The sequence below is a fragment of the Monodelphis domestica genome, chromosome 2, assembly GCF_027887165.1.
Source record: "Monodelphis domestica isolate mMonDom1 chromosome 2, mMonDom1.pri, whole genome shotgun sequence".
Classification (NCBI taxonomy): Eukaryota; Metazoa; Chordata; class Mammalia; order Didelphimorphia; family Didelphidae; genus Monodelphis; species Monodelphis domestica.
This window is the reverse complement of record NC_077228.1, coordinates 522,269,383-522,281,321: the sequence shown is the minus strand read 5'-3', so window position 1 is coordinate 522,281,321 and position 11,939 is coordinate 522,269,383. Positions and strand designations below refer to the sequence as shown.

Below are 11,939 nucleotides of genomic sequence, written 5' to 3'. Positions count from 1 at the left end.
TTTCCCTTCCAGTCCCCAGGACAGGGGCTTGATTGCCTGAGTCCGGAAGGCTGTGAGCCGGCCTCGGGGCTGGATGCCGCTCGCCCGGCAGAGGCGATGCTGCCGAGCCCCGGCCGGGCCTCCAAGGCTGGGGGCTGGGGCTGGGGGCGCCTGGGCCCCCAGGGTCGGGGCGGCCGGGGCGGCGGCTCCTTTAAGAGCGGCGGCCAGCACCCCTCTGGCGGCCAGCCTGGGCTGCGGCCGATCCCGCGGCCGATCCCAGAGCCGGAGCCGGAGGGGCCGGGGCCGAGCGGAGCCGGGGCCGGGCCTGGGGGCGGCGGCGGCGGCGGCGGCGGCAGCGGCGGCGGCGGCGGTGGCGGTGGAGGCATGTACCGGGCCCGGGCGGTGCGCGCGGGGCCGGACCCCGGGAGCCCCGGGGGTCGCTTCGGGATCCTCAGCACGGGCCAGCTCCGGGACCTGCTGCAGGACGAGCCCAAGCTGGACCGGATCGTACGGCTCAGCAGGAAGGTAGGTAGGAGCGGTGTAGACGGGGCGGGCCGTGTAGACGCGGCCGGCCCCGCCCCGCCCCGCCCTGCTCCGCCTCTGGGCCCGGGGCGGGGATGGAGGCGCCCTGGGACCTGCCCCTGCCGGGGGTCCCCCCCTCCCCTCGGGGCTGGGGCCAGGCCGGAGCTCGGTGTTGGGGGAGGGGGCGTTGAGAAAGGAGGCGCTGTGGTCTGGGGGGACCCCAAGAGGGGCGGTGGAGCGGTGTGGCCGCGCCTAGTCGGGGCTCCCAGGCCGAGGGGAGAGGACAGGTGTGCATCCAGGCTCTCCTGGCCCGGGGGAGGGGCGGCTGAGCACTTGGGGGGGGGCCGAACGGGAAGGCCCCAAGAGTCTGGAGGGACTGGACGGGAGGGGTGGGGGGGCATTCTGTAGGTGACAGAAGGGGAGGGGCGAGAGTGCTGTCCATAAGGCAGTGCACGGAAGGGGTGGGCATGCCCTATAGAGGACAGAGAAGGGGTGTGTGTGTGGGGGAGGAGGTCTGTAGGGGGCCCCGGGGGGAAGCGGTGTGTACTCTGGGGCGCAGAAGGGGAGGGGTGGTGGGTGTGCATTCTGAAGGGGACCGAGGGGAGAGGATGTCTTCTAGAGGACAGACGGAGAGGTGTGTGTCTTCTCTAGGAGGAGGGGGCGCTTCTTCAGGGGGCAAAGGGAGGGCATATCCTCTAGAGGACTGGAGGGAAAGTGGCCCTGTGCTCGGGGAGGGGGCTACAAGAGAAGGGGCTGGGTGGAGCCAAGGCATGTGCTCTTTCTAGGGTTCACAGAAGATCCAGTCCAGGGGGGACAGAGGGGAGGGTGTGTGCTGTGCAGGAGAGGAGGAGGAGGAGGATGTCCAGAATCTGGGGAGAGACTGAAGGGCACAGCTCCTCTGTAGGGGCGAGAGGGGGGCTCGGTGCTGCTCAGAGAGGGCATTCTCTAGGGGAAGGGGCTTCCGGCTGTCTGTAGACTTAGAAGGGCAGGGTGGGGGCATTCCCCAGGGATAGAAGGGGAGGGAGGGTGTACTCTACCAGCCAGAATGGGAGGGGGTCGTGCCTGTAGGAGACAGACAGGTATGTGTTTCAGGGGAAAGCTGGAGAGAGAGAGAGAGGTGTGTGCATGTAGCCTAAAGAGGGCAGGAGTGGGGGGGGGGGCAGGGCAGAAGGAACCTCCTGCCCATAGCTGCTCTTCATGGAGGGGTTCAGAAGGAGTCATGAAGTCTGCAGGGGACTGATGGGAAGGGGGTGTGTGCATTCGATGGGGAACAGAGTATGTAGTTCGGAGAAGCCATAAAGTTCAAGCATTTTGTCCTAGCAGGGCAGAGGCTAGCTGAAAGGGGGAGCGGGGGTCTCCTCTAGGAGAATGAGCCCAGCTCTATCCAGGTCTGCCACTTTGATAATGCCATCTAGGGCGAGTCACTGAAACTCAGTTTCCCTTTTTGTAACAGGGAGCTACCTAGATCACACTGGGTAACTGAGAGAAAAAACTCTGCAAATCTTATAGAACTAAGTGGTTGTAATTAAGGGGTTGAGAGAAGAGAGGTAGATATATCTAGTCTAGAATGGAAACCGAGTCCAATTCCCCCATTTTATAGATAAGAAAATTGAGGCCAAGGGAAAAGTGGTTTGCTCAATAACACACAGGAAATGAGCATGGGGGTGGGATTTGAACCCAGATCTTCTGACCTCAGAGCTTCTTTCTGTGATATCATGCTGTCCCCTTATGTATGGAGACAGAAAAAGGAGAGTAGATGTAGGCACTGAGTGGATATACAAACACTTGAGTGAAAGAAGGTGGTTCATTGGATAGAGAGCCAGATCTGGAGATGAGAAGTAAATTCTGGATTAAAATCTGACCAGACACTTCTTAGCTGTGTGACCCTGGGCAAGTCACTTAATCCCAATTGTTTAGCCCTCACTGCTCTTATGCCTTGGAACCAATTTTTTTTTTTAAACCCTTACCTTCCGTCTTGGAGTCAATACTGTGTATTGGCTCCAAGGCAGAAGAGTGGTGATAAGGGCTAGGCAATGGGGGTCAAGTGACTTGCCCAGGGTCACACAGCTGGGAAGTGTCTGAGGCCAGACTTGAACCTAGGACCTCCCATCTCTAGGGCTGGCTCTCAGTACACTGAGCTACCCAGGTGCCCCCGGAACCAATTCTTAGTATTGATTCCAAGACAGAAGATAAGGGTGTATTTTTTAAAATTAAAACAATTCTAGAAGGTAGGGGGTGACTGTCCAAGCATGAGTAAACATCTAGGTAGGTATCCTTGAAAAGGTGTCTCACTGTCAGTGATTGGAGGCATCCATCTCCTTCTGTTCCTGGATTTGAGGAGGATTTATGTTCAAAATCCAGTGATTATTTTTTTTTTACATAAATCCTCACCTTCCATCTTGGAGTTAATACTGGGTATTGGTTCCAAGTTAGAAGAGAGGTAAGACTAGGCAATGGGGGCAAGTGACTTGCCCAGGGTCACCCAGCTAGGATGTGTCTGAGGCAGTGATTATTTCTCTAGGACTCAGTTTCCTCATTTGTAAAATGAAGAGGCTTGACTAGATGAACCAGAGCCGAGAGCCTCTTGTGGCTCCAATCCTATGATCGTTTCGTTGCCCAGGCTGGGGTCTCTGGGTATGAAATATGGCATACCCAGCCCTTGCTGTTGGTAGTGATTTCCTGTCACTGTCTTCCTTACAAAGGAAGTCCCAGCTTTGGAAATGAGTCCAGTGCAAATACAAAGGGCATAAATAAAACAAACAAAAAACCCCAAACAAGTAATTGGGCTTATCATTCCTCGCTGCTGCTGCTGGTGCTGAATCCTCTTTCACTCATACCCTACTTTGTGACCCCGTTTGGGGTTTTCTTGCCTAGACCCTGGGGTAGTTTGTCATTTCCTTCTCCAGCTCATTTGACTGATGAGGAAACTGAGGCAGAAAGGGTGAAGCGACTTGCCAGGGGCAAACTAAAATCTGTTCCCTTCTTCGAGAGTTGCTCCACTGGAGAGAAGTGTACAACAGAGGGCTCTCACTGGACGTGGACTTTGCCTTTGCCCAGTTTCCTGGCACTCGGTCTCCACTTGCCCCATGTTTGCTTTGTAGTTGAACTTTTCATCACTGCGGGCTTGTGTCTTCCAAAGCAGCTATTTTGAAAAGCCTCTGAGAACAGTGTCCTGCTCATAGAACTTAAGGAATCCGCTGGATTTCATTGACTGAGTGAATTTGAATGGCTTTACTGTGGGGCCTCTTCTTCCTGGTACAGAGGAAAGATCCTTGACCTGGGAGCTCGGGTTCTAGACCAAAGGGATGCTGAGCAGCCAGCCGGGTGATCTTGGGGGAGTCCTGGATGTTGGATTCTGCCCTGAGCTTCTGGGGCTTCTAAGCTCTCCTTGGTGCTGACTGCCATCCTGCCTGGGGTCTAGTGATCTGACTCTTATTGGAGACAGACAGAGTAGGAAGAGGCTCAGTGGTTACCCATCCAAATCCTCACCATCTGTCAGCGCCCAGCCCTTCTAGGGAGGGCTCCCCCTTTCCCCAAAGAGTCGGGGTGCCCCAAAACTGGCAGGTGAAACTAAACTAGGGTTGTGTGGGGTTTTCTTTCTTTTTTTTTTAACCCCTTACCTTCTGTCTTGGAATCGTTCCAAGACAGAAGAGCAGTAAGGGCTAGGCAATGGGGGTGAAGTGACTTGCCCAAGGTCACACAGCTAGGAAATATCAGGGGCTAGATTTGAACCCAGGACCTCCTCTCTCTAGTCCACTGAGCCACCCAGCTGCCCCTGGGGTTTTCTAACTCATAGGAAGAGGAACTTGCAGAACTGGAAGGGACCTCAAGAGGCCTTCTAGTCCAGTCCTTTCATTTTAGAGAAAGAACCTGGGACTGAGACAGGTGTGGTAATTTGTCTGAAGTCACACGGCTTTTCAGTCAGCTAGGTGGTTCAGTGGTTTGAAAACCTGGCCTGGAGACAGGAGGTTCTGGGTTCAAATATGACCTTAGATACTTCCTAACTTTTCCCTCCTTCCTCGCTTCTTCCCTCCCTCCCTTCCTTGCCTCCTTCCCTCTTTCCCTCCTTCCTTGGCAGGTCACTTAACCCTGTTTACCTAATCCTTGTCCTTCTATCTTAGAGTTGTTACTGGGTCAGAAGGGAAGGCTTTAGAAAAAAAAAAGGAAGTCCTTTAGCCCCAAACTCCATTGATGCCTTCCCCCATATACCACACTCTGCGTCCCTAGTGCCTAGCCCTGTGTCTGGCACTTAGTAAACACCTACTAAAGGTTTTTGGACTAATATCATATAATGGCAGAAGCAAAATGAGAATATTATTGGCTGTTGGCACCCAGGGGTGCACCATAGGGATGGCTGACTTTGTTTCTTGACATAGAATGGAAGCCTTTGGAGGGCCGGGACTCTGACCTCCCTGAAGTGTGGTAGAGAATGGGCCTGGGCACACAAGAGAGGGATACTTAATAAAAGGGGGGATGGATGGATGCACAAAGGGATGGATGGACAGATCGTTTCTCTTTCCCTAGTTCCAAGGCCTTCAGCTGGAGCGGGAGGCATGTCTGGCTTCCAATTACACTCTGGCCAAGGAGAACCTGGCCCTGCGGCCTCGGCTGGAGATGGGGAAAGCTGCTTTGGCCATCAAGTACCAAGAACTTCGGGAGCTGGTGGAGAGCTGCTGGGACAAGCAGCAGAGGCTGGGTAAGTGCTGGTCACCCCTGTCTGAGGAGAAGTCCCAAGCCTGCCTCTCCCAAAGATCCCCACTGCTGGCCATCAGAGGCATCCCCCCTTTGTCCTGTTAAAGTCATTCATTGATGGATCAGACAATGAAGGTGGAGGCTTGGTCTGTGAACATATGTGAACAACTTGCATTAACTTGGTGTCATTTTAGAAAGCATAGAACAGGGCCCTGAGGAGTTAGGCAGAATATGGTGGAAAATAATCTTCCTTCCTTCCTTCCTTCCTTCCTTCCTTCCTTCCTTCCTTCCTTCCTTCCTTCCTTCCTTCCTTCCTTCTTTCCTTCCTTCCTTCCTTCCTTCCTTCCTTCCTTCCTTCCTTCCTTCCTTCCTTCCTTCCTTCCTTCCTTCCTTCCTTCCTTCCTTCCTTCCTTCCTTCCTTCCTTCCTTCCTTCCTTCCTTTCTCTTTCTTTCTTTTTCTTTTTCCTTCTCTCTCTCCCTCCCTCCTTCTCTCTCTCTCTCTCACCCCTCTCTCTTTATTTCCATTACTTTCTGACTTAGTAAGAATTCTAAGACAGAAAGGCAAGGGCTATACAATCAGAGTTAAGTGACTTACTGAAGGTCGTACAGCCAGAAAGTGTCTGAGGAACCCCCGTCCTGTCCTCCAGACTCCAGGCCTGGCACACTATGGGGGCAGGACTTCATGGGGGAGCCTGCATGTCTTAGGGCTAGTGAGAAGGGCCCTGAGAAGTGAGTGGGAGGGATCCCTGGGCCTTGGCTTTTCCTTTTCTTCTTCTTGGCCTAGGTCCAAAGGGGAAGTTGAGGAGTTGAGGAAAGGCATCCCCAAAGGGAAGGGCGTTGTGAATGAAGTCACTCAGATCCCCAGCACTGGCTCTTCAACACCTCAAAATCCCCAAATCAAGCCACTAAACCGCATCCAGTCCCCCATTCCTTAACTTAAACCAGAGGCAGGGTGCTATCACATAGGTCTTACAGCCAGGAAGACCTGAATTAAAGTCCTATCTCTGACCTGCTTGGCTGTGTGACCCTGCCCAAGTCTCTTCACCTGTAGGTGTCCTAGGCAGGCCTCTGAGACTATTAGGTTCAGAGGAGGTGCTGCCCAGAATTGGTAGAGGGACTTTATATATTTAGGAGTTTCCTAAACAAGTTAAATCCCAGGCCCCAGTCTCATTCCTAGCCCTAACTTACAAACTAGACATTTGTTTCCTGACATTTATTTTTAATTTAAAAACCCTTCCATCCCATCTTTGAATTAATACTGTGTATTGGCTCCAAGGCAGAAGGGGGGGGTAAAAGGGCGAGGCAATGTGGTTAAATGACTTGTCTAGGGTCACACAGCTGGGAAGTGTCTGAGGTCACATTTGAACCCAGGACCGTTGGTCTCTAGCCCTGGTGCCCAATCCATTGAGCCACCTAGCTGCCCCTTTCTTATTAGGGGAAGGGTTTGCAAAGTCAAAGAAATACATAATAATAATAACAGCTAACATTTATGTAGCACTTAGTAGGTGCCAGACAATGTGCTAAACACTTAGCAATTATTATCTCATTTGATTTTCACAACAACTCTAGGAGATAGGGGCTGTTATCAACACCATTTTACAGATGAGGAAACTGAGGCCAACAAAGAGGAGGGGACTTGCCTAGGGACACAAAGCTAGTAAGTGTCAGAGACAGGATTTGAACTCAGGTCTTTCTGACTTCAAGCCCGGAGCTTTGTGTGCTCTGGGGTCCTTAACTGCCCACTAGGCAAGATGCTGTGATTCTAGGAAGATTGGAGTCCTGGGCCTCAGTTCCCCCAGGAGAAGGAAGGGGGCTAGTTTCATTTTGTCCCTGTGGTCCCCAGAGGTGAATGTGCAACGCTGGAACCCACAGTGTGCCCTGAACGGGCTCCGGGCAGAACTGGAGGAAGCCGAGCAGGAGGCCGAGGTGAGGAGCGGAGAGGGATGGCTCTGCTTTTGGTTGTCATTTGAACATTTCTCCTGTTTGTCCTGATCTCTTTCACTCTGACATCACATCTATTTCCAAATATCTCCTTCCTCCTCCCCTGCCAGCAGAGTCATCCCTCCTAATGAAGATGGAAACAAAACGGGGTTGGGGGGGGAGGAGGGTATCAAAATTAAACCCTCTTGGTCCTGTCTGACAGGGTAGGTGGTAAGAGTGGGGAGACGCGCTTCTCTAAGCTCTTCTTCTGGGCCTAGCTTGGGCTTTACAGCAATGCTATGTTCAGCAATGTTTCATTTTATGGACTTTTGGTTTAGGTTGTTCTAGCTATTGTGTGTATTGTTTTACTGATTCTCTTTCCTTCCCTCTGAATCACTTCTTTTTAAACCCTTCTCTTCTGACTTAGAATTGATACTAATATGGGTTCCAAGGCAGAAGAGCAGTAAGAGGTAGGCCATCAGAGTTAAGTGACTTTCCCAGGGTCACAAATATGTGAGGTTAGATTTGAACCCAGGACCCCCATGCGCCACCCCCACCCCCCATCTTCAGGCTTGGCTCTCTATTCACTGAGCCACCTAGCTGGTCCTTCTGAATCACTTCTGATAAGTTGTCCCATGCTTCTCTGAAATCCTCTCTAGTCATTTCTCAGGATGCCATTCTTTATTTTGTTCACGTATTACAATTTGTTTCATTCTTTAGTGGGTCCTAGGAAAGAGGGGAAAGGGAGGGAGACCCCCCCCCCAGGGCATACTACTCATTCCCAATGACCCATCCTTTTGGTCTGGCTCTTCTCCATCCTGCCCTCTCTTCCTTCCTCTTTCTCCTTGTCCAAATTCTTCCAATCCTTCAAGGCTCGTCTCCTCTCTGGAGCCCTCTTTGATGACTCCAGTCATCTCTCCAATCGCTAGATGGCTGCAACATTGACAGTTAGCCCTGGCAAGTCAGCATTTAGCAGTTGCGTGCCCTTCTGCCGGGGAGTCTCATCATGGAACCCCGAAGACAGCCTTGGCCAGTCCCCTCCTTTTAGAGAACAGCTGCCGAGGTTAAGCGAGTGCCCAAGAGATTGGGACCGGAACCCCGGTGTCCTGCCTGTCTGCCAACCCCACGCTTTAGCAAGTGGGCAGGAGGGCCCCAGTGACGGAGGGCGTGCCGCAGGCAGGCCCTGTGTCAGGGCTGAGGTCTCCAGGCTTTGTCCCTCCCTTGCTTTCGTCCCTGGATTCCTCATCCTCCTTCTCCTGTCACGCAAAGCTCTCTCTTCTTCTCTTGCACCTCAGGAGCAGATGGAACAGCTGCTGCTTGGGGAGCAGAGTCTAGAGGCCTTCCTGCCCGCCTTCCAGCGGGGCCGAGCTCTGGCCCACCTTCGTCGGACCCAGGCCGAGAAGCTTCAGGAGCTGCTGCTCAAGCAGGAGCGGCCCCAGCCCCCCACCCCACCCCCTCCACCCCCACCCCCTCCCACTGCAGCACCCACCAAACTTTTCCAGCTGCGCTATGCCTTGGCCCCTGCTACAGCGGCTCTGCTGCCCTCAGGGGTGGCCAGGGGCCTGCCGGCAGCACCCCGAAACCTCCCGCCTCTGGACTCCCGCCCTGCCCCTCCCCTGGTCCAGGGCTCCCCCCTGCGCCTACTTGGCCAGGCCTCGTTGCTGAGCCCCCGGCCCCCGCAGTCTGAACCCCCCCATCGGTAGGGCTTAGGACACGGCCCCCTCCAGGAGGGCCCCCAGACAGACTTGTACCAGGCTCCTACCACCACCATCCTTGAGGAGTGAGGTGTTGGAGGGGCAGGCTCCCTTCCCCCAGGACTTCAGCAAGGTCCCTGCCCCTGGAGGCAGAGCCCAGGACAAGGGTCTCCAGGAAGATGAGACAGTGGGTAGGGGTGGGGGCAGGGGGCTTCGCCCCCTAGCTTTGAGGGAACTCTGCTCTTTCTCTCTCCCTGGCTGGGGTGGGGGGAGGGTGTCCGGGCTGGCCAGAGCTTGCTTTTCCCGTGCCCCAAGAAGGCAGCATTCCCACAGCTAGGCTGGCAGGGTGGGGGTGGGGGCGTTTTCCATGATCCACCAGTAACCTGGGAAGGGGCCTCTTGCCGGGCACGATGCCAAGGCGGCTGGAGACATCCTCAGATTTCTCCCTGGCCTCTTCCTTCCCTCCATGCCCTGGTTCCATGGTCGTGGCTGCCAGGTGGGCCTCGGGACCCCCGCCGCCCCCCTCCTCCCATAAACACTTCCGGACCCTCCAGGCATGAAGGGGTGAGGGCGTCCTGGCATGGGGGAGGGGCTTCTGCGCTCGGCCCTTGTCTGTGCCCCGCCCGCCAGGCCCCTCCGCAGAGGTGGTGATGAAGAGGAGGAGGGACCACTGCACGCCCAGCTCATCCCCACTTCTCTGCTTGCACTGCCCTTCCCCCTCCTCCGTGCCTCTCCATCTCTCTCCTGCCCATCCTCCGAGTCCTACCTCTGCCACGAAGCCCGCCAGGCAATAAAGTCTTTGTTGTGTGCGCTGCTTGCCCAGTTGGAAAGACAACCGAGAGGGTGTGCATGCCAGCCTGGTCTTGGCCCCGCCGGCCCCGGACTTCACCCCCTGCTCCCTTGGGGCTGGTTTTCCTGGATTGCTTCCAGGCTGACCGCATCTCCTCCCACACTGACCACCTTCTGTTCCGGTCTTTGGCCACGTGGGGAGACCCTGTAGGATTCAGAGTGTTAGAGCCGGACGACACCCGCGAGAGCATCTAGTCCAACCCCCCTTATTTTACAGATGAGGAAACTGAGAGCGACCGAGGTGAAGTGACTTGTCCAGGGTCACCCGGGTGGTAAGTGGCAGAGCTGGGATTTGAACTCAGACCCCCTGATGTCCAAATCCGGCATTCTTCACGGCACTCTTACTGGCTCTCGTTGGTCTGTAAGGCGGGCCCCTTCCCGCCTCAGCAGCGGCCCGGAAGAGGCCACTGAAGACGGAGGGTCCCTAGACGGGGCTCCTGCTCGTGGGAAGCCCCCCCGTCGCCCGTGAGAGCGGAAAAGGACGGACGACTCGCCCGCTGCACGGTTCCTCGCCCGGGCCTGTGCGCTTGCTTTGGGGTTTTTGGAGACGGGGTCTCCTGGGCTGGGAGCGCAGGGACTGCTCGTTGGACCGGACCTCGGACCACCTGGTGGCCAACCGTAGAGCAGACCCCAGATCAGCCTGGCTGCCCGCAGCTCTGCCCATCTGCTGCCAGCCTGGCGCCCCCAGTAGCAGGCACCATAGGCAGGCCCCACCATGCCCAACTGTGAATTAAAAAACATTTTTGGCATAACTTGATGTGGATGTAGTTGGTCTCCTTTATAAGCCTCTGATTCGGGGCATTTCGGAACGCGGACAGGGCTCTGTCTGCAGGGCTTGGCCAGGCCGCCAGATGGCCCGCGGCCAGAGGGGTGAAGCGCCCCCGAGTTCGAGTCTAGCCTCTTATTTTGGCCGAGGAGGACGGGAGACCCTGAGGGAAACGATTCCTCAAAGGCGAGATTTGAATTCGGGTCTTCTGACTCTTCAGCCTGGCTTCTTTCCCCAGCGGGGGTCCAGGGACATTCCTTCTGAGGCCAAGCCTCCTAGGGGGCCTCCAGCGGGGCGGCAGGTCATTGAGTCTGGGGGCCCCGCGTCAGCCTCCTTTCCGGGAGGACCTCCGAGGAGCATCTGGCGGGCCGGGACGCGCCCTGGGGAGGGGCGGATGGCTCTGCCAGGGAGAAGGGTTTCCATGGTAACCGGAGGGCCCCTGAAGAGCTTTGGTGGAGAAAGGATCCCGGGGAGGGGCCGGGGCTGGGGGTGGCGGCAGGAGGGGCGGCTCTCTGTAGGGAGGGAAGAGAACCTCGCCGGTGGCCGGTTAATGAGAAACTTCATTAACTGAAGGCCCAGGATGTGAGCCTGCCTGGGCAGCGGAGGGGGAAGGGAAGCAGGTGCCTGGCAAGCCGGCTCTGAACCTGGGAACAAAGGAGGGTGAGGATGTGCTCTGGGCAGCCACGCGCGCACCCGCGCACGGGCGCACGCACGCACGCGCGCACACAGGCGAGCAGGTATCCGTGCGGAAGGGGGGGAGGGGGGACGCCTGGCTGCAGACCAAATGATTTCCCCTGGAGCGAGCCGCGGGAGGCGCCCCCAGCCCAGGCAGGGTCTGAGGAGGAAACCGAGGCAGAGATCCAGCTGCTCGGGCTCCTCCGCGGTCCTGGCCACAGAAGACATCCGCCACCCTCTCCCGGACCACTTCCGCGGCTCTTCTTGAAAAAATCCTGAAAATTAAACCCAAAGGTAATGGTGACTGCGCAGAAAGGGACCTGACGGAGGGATTCCTTTAACAGCCTCTTTCCTTCCCGATGCCATTTTTTTAACCCTTCCCTTCCCTCTTTGAAGCAATATTGTATATTGGTCCTGAGGGCTGGGCAGTGACTTGCCCAGGGTCATACACCAGCAGTATCCAAGGCTAGATTTGAACCCAGGACCTCCTGACTCCAAGCCTGGTGCTCTGTCCTCTGTGCTACCTCGCTGCCCCTGACGGATTCAATATTTAAGAGGAAGAGCAAGCTATGGACATCATATTCAGTTTCACATAGGATACTTATTTAGTGACCTTGTTATATATGGAAAGACAAATAAGGTCTATTAAAGAACACAGCCACCCCCTCGCCTTCCATCTTAAAATCAATACTGAGTATTAGTTCCAAGGCAGAAGAGCAGTCAGGGCTAGGCAATGGGGGTGAAGTGACTCGCCCAGGGTCACACAGCTAGGAAATATCAGAGGCTAGATTTGAACCCAGGACCTCTTCTCTCCAGTCCTCTGAGCCCCGTAGCTGCCCCCA

At 55.7% G+C, this 11,939-nt stretch overlaps 2 protein-coding genes across 6 annotated transcripts; one reads left to right on the top strand and one right to left on the bottom strand.

The window, feature by feature from the left end:
* Positions 1-309: 309 nt before the first annotated feature.
* On the top strand, positions 310-10,413 carry VPS37D (VPS37D subunit of ESCRT-I). Its single transcript, XM_056819767.1, has 4 exons — positions 310-504; positions 5,026-5,197; positions 7,037-7,119; positions 8,409-10,413. Exons 1-4 carry the CDS (start codon positions 364-366, stop codon positions 8,814-8,816), a joined length of 804 nt encoding a protein of 267 aa, XP_056675745.1. The 5' UTR covers positions 310-363; the 3' UTR covers positions 8,817-10,413.
* LOC103095229 (translation initiation factor IF-2-like) lies at positions 7,773-10,545 on the bottom strand. 5 transcript variants are annotated; one of them, XR_008916861.1, is made up of 3 exons: positions 10,410-10,545; positions 9,574-9,801; positions 7,773-8,492 (listed from the first exon to the last, which is right to left on the bottom strand). XR_008916861.1 is itself a non-coding variant. In XM_056819766.1 (3 exons), exons 1-3 carry the CDS (start codon positions 10,404-10,406, stop codon positions 8,445-8,447), a joined length of 681 nt encoding a protein of 226 aa, XP_056675744.1. In that variant the 3' UTR covers positions 7,773-8,444. The 5 variants fall into 5 exon arrangements, 3 of the variants coding, with proteins under 3 accessions (XP_056675744.1, XP_056675743.1, XP_007486070.3); XR_008916862.1 differs by lacking the exon at positions 10,410-10,545 and adding an exon at positions 9,894-9,990; XM_056819766.1 differs by lacking the exon at positions 10,410-10,545 and adding an exon at positions 10,002-10,406.
* Positions 10,546-11,939: the final 1,394 nt, after the last annotated feature.

Bases quoted from the DNA above. Each gene is read 5' to 3' on its own strand.
- VPS37D (XM_056819767.1), top strand. From the start codon at position 364: ATGTACCGGGCCCGGGCGGTGCGCGCGGGGCCGGACCCCGGGAGCCCC. The intron at 505-5,025 runs GTAGGTAGGAGC...CTCTTTCCCTAG, and splicing joins TCGTACGGCTCAGCAGGAAG to TTCCAAGGCCTTCAGCTGGA. The intron at 5,198-7,036 runs GTAAGTGCTGGT...TGTGGTCCCCAG, and splicing joins GGACAAGCAGCAGAGGCTGG to AGGTGAATGTGCAACGCTGG.
- LOC103095229 (XM_007486008.3), bottom strand. From the start codon at position 10,406: ATGCCAAAAATGTTTTTTAATTCACAGTTGGGCATGGTGGGGCCTGCC. The intron at 9,802-10,001 runs GTAAGAGTGCCG...TGAATCCTACAG, and splicing joins TTACAGACCAACGAGAGCCA to GGTCTCCCCACGTGGCCAAA.